The sequence below is a fragment of the Poecilia latipinna genome, unplaced genomic scaffold (assembly GCF_001443285.1).
Source record: "Poecilia latipinna isolate Pla-1442-1.1 unplaced genomic scaffold, P_latipinna-1.0 Scaffold877, whole genome shotgun sequence".
Classification (NCBI taxonomy): domain Eukaryota; kingdom Metazoa; phylum Chordata; class Actinopteri; order Cyprinodontiformes; family Poeciliidae; genus Poecilia; species Poecilia latipinna.
In genome coordinates this window covers 23,298-31,308 of record NW_015113493.1, presented here as the reverse complement: position 1 = coordinate 31,308, position 8,011 = coordinate 23,298, and the positions used below count along the sequence as shown (strand labels likewise).

The window sequence follows — 8,011 nt, the reverse complement described above, 5'->3', positions numbered from 1 at the left end:
TATATATATAGAATACAGTTGGGTGTATATTTCATCTCTATCTACAGGCAATCTAATATGACATTGAACTCTGAGTCAGGGTGATTGGATGCTAAGCATAGTTGCCAAGTTTAGTGAATATAAGCAACTATGGGTGTTTTTTGTAAATTCACATTAATGTGGTCCTGTTTGCTGATGTAGGCTTGCTCTTGTGTCCTCCACTCATCCTCTGTGACCACAGGTAACACCAGCAAACATTAAACTGATGCGAGGGACCAATGAGGGATTACACCTTTGCTTATCATGCCTGTGCCTTATGGGGGAAAAATAAATAAATCACAGAATGAAATTATAAAGGAGTGTGACATGCAGTAGGGATGTGTCCAACAGTGGTGGGTCTGATCCAGGACGGTGAGGAGAACACCACAGAGAGGAGCTGAGACTATTAGAATGGTGCAGCAGCATCAACCTGCTTCTGAATGTGGGAAAAACCAAAGAACTGGTGATGGATTTCAGGAGGAAACGGCATGTGCACATCCTGCTCTACATCCACAACACTGCTGTGGACATCGACCCGCACATCAGGTTCATGACACTCTCACCTGAGAGCTCACCTCAGCCCATCAATCCTTATTACCTTCGAAGGAGGCACCATTGACAGTGTGCTTACCAGCAGCATGACAGCAGCACCTCAGACAGGAAGGCACTGAGCAGAGTGGTGGGGTCAGCTGAAAAAATGATTGGGATCACGCTGCCACCTATTGGGAACCTAGCAAAACAACGCTACCTGTGAGGACAACAAGTATCAAAGATTTTAATATGATTTAATGTTTTTTTTTTTTGTTTGTTTTTTTTTTTTTGCATGTATTATTCCTGGGGTATTTCATGCACAAATTGCAAAAATTTTGACTAAATTTTTTTTTTTTTTTTTTTGCACTTTTGGTGCAAAAAACTGGTTAAGTGCTGATAAAGCTAAAGCAATTATTTTTTCAAATGTGTCTCTTCTATTGGATAATTTTTATCAAATAAGAGCCGACATGTGCTGCTGCCTTTCTTGGCCAGATCACCTTTGTGAAAGAAGACTTTATCTGAGTCGGTCTTCACCCATTCAGATCAAATAAAGATTTAAGAATAAAAAATAATTTAATAATACAGCTTCCACTGTTTTTGATTTGGCTCTTCATCTATTCTTTTCATATTATTTTATAGTTTATCCTGCTAGTTTCTGTTTGTAGGCGAATACGCATAATAATTTCATTCTGCAGTGCATCTCTGATGTTATGTTGGATGACAAAGATGGTCTGAATCTGAATAGTATCAGGAGAACTCAAACCCACTGAATCTTGATGCCCCTGAATGCACCCCAAGACAAGTCATAAAAAGATGTGCTGCTTAAAAAGGCTTAAACAATATTTTTGAGCCGTTTTCCTCTGTGCGACAGACTGGCGACCTGTCCAGGGTGACCCCGCCTCTCATCCGAAACGTTTGCTGGAGATAGGCACCAGCACCCCTCCCCACCCCAATAGGGACAAGGGTGTTAGAAAATGGACGGATGGATGTTTCCCTCTGTAGGGATTATTCAGGGATGTTTACTTTACTCTAGCCTCTATTCCCAAAGCTTTTTTGGATATGGTGTTAATGTTGGCTCTACAATTCCTTTTCACTTGATCTGCCATGCAGTGATAAACTAAGCTTAACGTTGAGCCTGTTTGGAAAGTTTTCTTTATTTCAGTCCACTCTACAGTAGTTTAATGTCCAGTTTAGTGGATCGTTTTAGTTGCTCAACCTGATGTTATAGCGGATCTCTTAGTTTAATCCAAAAGATATGCATGTACTGATTACTTTATTATGTCTTTACTTCCTGAATTAGTCAGCTCAGCCACTGCTATGATTACATGCTGCTAAATAAGCAGCTAATCAGCTAATTACTCAGAGCACAGAGTGAGAAGTGTGTGTGCGTGTGTAAGAGAGCAAGGTCTCCTATATGTGTGCAGTTTCCCCACACACTCTAAAAAGTGTATTTGGGGTGCAGTTCATGTTATGGATTTTTTACATTAATCTCAGTTAATTTTGTTCGGTTTTGTGATGAAACCACAATTTGTGTTGAATTAGCTTAACTTAAACATTTTTAACTTAAAGGAACTTTTGGCTTTGACTTAATTGAAACAATTAAGCTTCACCAGGGACAGATCCTGCACTAACCGTGGTACTGTTGCGGCGCAGGGGTAGAGCACAACCCACATAAGGAGACCTTAGTCATCAACACGGCTGTCGCAGGTTCGATTCCTGCCTGATGACCTTAGTTGTGTGTCTTTCCTGTCTACTACTCTAAAATAAAGGCCACTAGAGCCAATAAAACCTTTAAAAAATCCTTTATTAGTCTGCTTCTTTATTTTAAGTAAACTAAATTATTTGAGTAAGACTGATTAAATTTGTCAAGTTAAACCAACCTAATAAATTAAGTTGGATAAACTCATTGAATTACTTGTTACCAATTGAAGCAATTCAATTAAGCTGGTTCAACCATTTTCTTTTTCAGTGCATCTAAAGCTTGAGAAGCACTCTCCGCTCTGCTGCTGTGTCAGCAGATGCAATGTGACCTGCACACACAAGCTGTACTGCTTCTGCTGCACTTACTCCCTGCTGAGTTTCTGAGTTTGTCAACTTGTCTTCATCACACTTTCAAGCTTTGTAAGACTGTTCATGACTTTTTCAACATCTTCACATCAGTTTATGGATTTTAACCTTGCTTTTACGTTTATCATTGTATCTATCCCCTCTATTTGAAATTTATGCAACTTTTTCACTTTTTAATCATCGGGGACCACTATTTTTAAGTAATGGTAGTGAAACAATATTTTGCTTTCAATACCATTACTCTACCTTTTGTCACTTCTTCAAGTTGATATTATTCCAGTAAAAACAATTTGAAAAAAACAATTGCATCTCCCCCACTGGTCTGGCTTAAATGACTCAAAATTTCTGGCCCCCATTCTCTCTATATCTCATTTAAACAGTCGCTGTGTGCTTCTTGGACCATCCACACAGTTATACGTTTGATTCTCTTCCTCACATCTCTGGTTCCATCCAAATTTAATGTAGAAACTCTGAAGTGGCTCATCACCAAAGATGGAAGGATTAGCACCAACAGAAAATGCAGACACTTATCATACGTCAGACTCATCATTGTTAAATGCTTGCTTAAGTTTTCCGATAAATCTTTTTAACTTGTAAACATCTTGGTCACTATAACCCACTTTTTTTTTTATAGTTCATCTGAGATGTCACATTCACAAGAAAAAGTTTCTTGTCAGGAAAAAAAATCCTCTGTTTCTACATTTTTTATGTTCTTTGTAGCTTTCAGAAAATGTTTAAAGTTTTGCACATGCTAACCTTTTCTCTACTGACTGAAGAAGAAATGTACAGGTTGAACTGACCAAACCATCTTCAGTCCAACCTTTTATCTTCACCTTCCTCCTCCTCATCCATATTGCTTTCTGATTCCAGACCCTTTTCTGAATATTCCATTTCTATATCCCTTTCTTCGTTTTTGGATGGAGAACCAATAATACACTCCAAATTTTTTCCTTTTTACAGAAACTTCAAAACCAAAGCGCACAAAATTACGTAAATAGCCTAATCAAGCCCATCCACTTACACATTAAACACTAAGTTAAGGCATTCTTCTTTTTAAATTCAGAATCATATGGACCTTTCTTCAGTGTGAAACAATGTAACTCCAACCCAACGGCATTCTTCTGATGGGGAAAACAATTTTCCTGCAACAGTTCTCTCATCAACAATTCATCCCTGATGAACGGAGGAATCCTTGCAATCATGATTCTTTTTTTTAGCAGGAATACTCAACAGGGAAACAGACAAAGACATCATTCACAGCAATGCCCTTTGTTTGCCTTCTCCACATGGTCAACAAAAATGACCACAGCGCTGTTCAACCAAGCAGCAGATTTAATGCTACAACCTACAACTTCTCCCACCGCCAAACTGCACTCTTCCACTGGGTATGATCTACCTCGTAACTTTGGTCAAATCCATTCCCAGCATTTTGCACCAAAAGGCAAAATTTTGGTTGTCACACACAGAAATGTAATCAATTAATGTAATTCCACAAAACACAATAATCTAAGGATAATATACAGAAAAAAACATTGGAGATAAAAAAAGATAGAAATTCTCAATCTTCCAGTCCACTCACCATATGCTCTTCCACTAACTCCCAGCATGCAGTGCGAAAGAAAGAAAGAGAAACAGAGAGAGAACAGAGAGAGAGAGAGAGAACTAAACCAAAATATGACGCGACTCCACCCTGATTCACCCTAGCAGCAGCTAGAGCAGAGCAGGATCCTATCAGTCACAGGATTCCCATCAGTCACACATCCCAGATGATTCACACCTGACTCAAACTTACAACAAGCGACAATATGGAAGATGTTAAACAGAAGCCAAAACGGGGAGAAGTAACACTATTTTCTTAAATGGTGGTCTAAAAACGAAAACAGTAAAATCTTAATTAAAATATGTGAGGTTTAATTCTGCCTTGTGCCTCTATTAATGCCAATCAGTCGGGATGGATCAGACACGAACTCAGTCAGGCTGGAATTTCAGGCCCGATCTAAACTAGCACAAATTTCACCTCCAGATGCAAACCAGCAGGAAGTTGTGCTGCTGTGTTCAGACCAGAGCAGGTGAGCTGTTCATAATTTAAGTGAAAGAATTTAATTTCACTGTTCATATGTTGTTTTTGTTGCAACAGTCAATGTTTTTTGACACTACAGAGAAAGCATTAGATGTGATCTAGATTCTCTGTTCAATGTGAATATTAATTAAATTGAACAGATTGTTGATTCTGTTGCATGACTTGATGTTTTTGTGCTTTTTATGATGTAAAGCACTTTGATGCTTTGTTGCTGAAATGTGCTATACAAATAAAATTTGAGTAATTAAACTGCATAAAAATTAAACACAGCTGAATAGCCTACGCAGACAGCATTTAAAAATTGACAGGCAATAGAATATGATGGAATTTTTCTGGCGCCGTCAGTCAAAATGACAGACAACAAAAACGAACAGCATGACCTCTGCTTCAAGATAAATTTTAAATATTTTTTAATGATTTTTAATTTTTACAGTTTATGCTCTTACCTTTTTCACAGTTTTGAGAGCTACCCTCTTATTTCATTTCAGCTACAATCATCTTGGCTAAATGAAAAATAATACTAAAACTAAATTTCCCATGGGTGTGAATAATTTTCACCTAGATGAGTAAGATGTTTGACATTTATTAGATATCAAGTTAAATGTCTTAAATGAAGTTGGCTAAGCTTGAGTCAACTATGAATATCCCACAGTTTTCTAGTTTTATCAGTGAGCATCTCACCCAACTAACAAAAGAGGTTAGATTTGCTACATTCTATTAATGCCTGACAGTAGAGTTGAGCAGACATTATCTTTGCTAACTAAACTGCTCTGGAGAGGTTAAAATTTAAATCTTACAGCAGTGAAAGGTGGGGAACATAAACATGAACACCCTCTCTTTGTAGTTGTATTTAAAAGTGAGGGTATGAGAAGTATGAATCCCCAGTTATTGGAATTTTACCACACTCCAAATGACAGATATGACTGATTAGTTCACTAGGAAGCCTCATCAGTAATCTGCCTGCCAATCAAATGTTACCTTTTAGAAGAAGCTTAATGAATTAACAGGTTCACAGGAAGATCTAATACCAGGTTTTCATCAGTCGAATGTTGAGGGAATTCAGGACAACTTGTCCTACTGCATTTGAACATGTGAAGTGTGAAAATATTTTGATGTGTTGTGTTCATGTAGATCAGGGAAAACAGAAGCAAGTGCTGACTATCAAACCTGGTCATACAGTACAGACATGCCGAGATGGAAACAGAACCAGCAGAAAGATAGACCGATGCAAAATATAGGAGCAAACTGTGTGTAAAAAAATTACCTCCATCTTTACCCAGATGCCTTCGTTCTGATCCTGGATGTCCTCCAGCAGTTTTTTCATCAGAGAAGCACATCCATGCCCATCCGCCAGGGGCGCCGTCAGCTGGGGGGAGCCATCCACAGGCCTCCTGCTCTGCTCCTCTCCTGACAGCAGGTCACTCAAGGGCCCTGATTCTATGCCGTCTTCCAATGATGGAGCAACATCACTGGAGGAGGAGCTGAAGCAGCTCACTGAGGTTTGTCTATGAGGAAGCTGATGAAGAGTCCACAGGAACATGTCACTTCACCAGGAAATTATTTGCTTTTTGATACTTCTTCACACAAAATATGCTGTCATACCAGTGACAGCAGGGGAGATGGACCATAATCCCTGCTCCCCACTATGTTTCTCGTGTTGACTCCACTTTCTCCGGCGTCCCAGTCCATGTTAAGCTCCGACAGTTCCCAGTCATCCACATCCTGCAGACCTCTCTGGTTCTGCTGTGAACAGGTTCAAAAAACATCAGAAACCAATTTCAACACATTGTGTATAGTTATGGTCAATGAGCCACAGTTCTGTACTGACCAGGGTCCTGGACTGTATCAGACTTTCTAGTTTCACAGCCAGCATCTCAGTTTCATGGAGCTGAGCAGGGAGAGCCAGGAACTCGTCTGACCCATACCAATGCTCTCTGGACTGGATCCTTTCTGATGGAACCTGGGATCCCTTCTGCACAAGAAAGGAGCATCAGCATTTCACTGTCCTTCTTCACATGTACAGTAATTCACTCTAAGGACCAGTCAACAAAGAAAAAGTACAGTAAGACTTTATTTGACGGGGTGTACATAAGACTTACATAAAACTGACATAAAGATGAAGTTTTCATGAATGTTTATGACTGTTGTCATAAAGTGTCATTCGGCAAATAATGACACTTTTAATGCAAAGTTGACCATTTTAATGGACTTTCAATACAAGTTTTAATTCAACTTTGCTTTAAGTGTCATTATTCACTGAATGCAAAGTTGCTTTAAAATTTGCTTTAAAAAATTTCTTATGCACACCCCGTCAAATAAAGTGTTACCAAAAGGACTTATAATCAAGTACTTGGTAATGAACATGATAATCTCAATGCGTTTATTTCAACATCAACAACCTTTTTTCTTTATGCATTTTTCAGAAAATATTTACAGAACTATTCAGCGCTTATTGTTTTGGTTTTGAACATGCAAGGAGAAAATGCCATTTCAAGTCATTTAAGAAAAAAATGCTCATATGAAGAACAGATGATGCAAACAAAAACTAATCTGTTAAATTTATTAAGAAGTATTAGTATGAGTGTTTGTCAAACAATATTCTTGATTGAAAAGAGAAAAATCTACTTGAACATGAAATGGTGTCAAAAGGTGCATTAAAGAAACGTATCATTTTAAGGCTGCTTTGGAAAAAACTCCACAAGTAAAAACTATAAATAGTTTTATAAGCACCATAAAAGTAAAAACTGAATAGCATCTGCAAAATCCTGGCTCCTGCAAAGAAATAGTCACCTTGTGCCCCTGCCAGTTCACTGTCCACCCTGCATTCCTGCTTCCACCCCTCTGAGCATCAGATTCCTCTCCAGATGCCTCCAAGTCTGAGGACAGAAGCTGCTCTGAAATGGGGGAGGGCAGGGAGGAGTCCGAGTCACCCATACTGACTGCATATGTCCTTTTCTGCCTCCTTTCTGTTTGGGTGGATATTTCATCCAGAGACATCAGGCGGCAGACGGGCAGGCTGCCATTGGTGCCAGAACTTCCCTCAGGTTTTCTATGTGTTGAGCTCACATGGTGGTTTTTGAGGTTGTGCTCAATTGTTCTCTGTAATCAAAATTTTTAGTTAGATATGACAACTTTTGCTTAACATACTTTTAAAAAGTGGAAACAATAGTCAATCGTTTTCAAAAAGAAATTTTCCAAAGAGCAGCTGGGAAGAGAAACGTCTGTTAAGCCTTTTATCTAGAGATGTGCCGATCAGGTTTTTTCCTGCCGATTCCGATCACCCATGAGGGCCGATCACGGCCGATCACCGATACC

At 38.9% G+C, this 8,011-nt stretch overlaps 1 protein-coding gene across 1 annotated transcript in view; it reads right to left on the bottom strand.

Annotated features, from left to right (window-relative positions):
• The window catches only part of LOC106957123 (A-kinase anchor protein 6-like), a gene marked incomplete at its 5' end in the record, with an annotated part of 181,928 nt that overhangs the window by 166,424 nt on the left and 7,493 nt on the right, over window positions 1-8,011 (bottom strand). Inside the window, 4 exons of the mRNA XM_015048354.1 lie at window positions 5,961-6,212; window positions 6,299-6,439; window positions 6,525-6,668; window positions 7,487-7,795. Coding sequence (XP_014903840.1) covers window positions 5,961-6,212; window positions 6,299-6,439; window positions 6,525-6,668; window positions 7,487-7,795 — 846 coding nt within the window. The remainder of the gene's footprint in view (window positions 1-5,960; window positions 6,213-6,298; window positions 6,440-6,524; window positions 6,669-7,486; window positions 7,796-8,011) is intronic.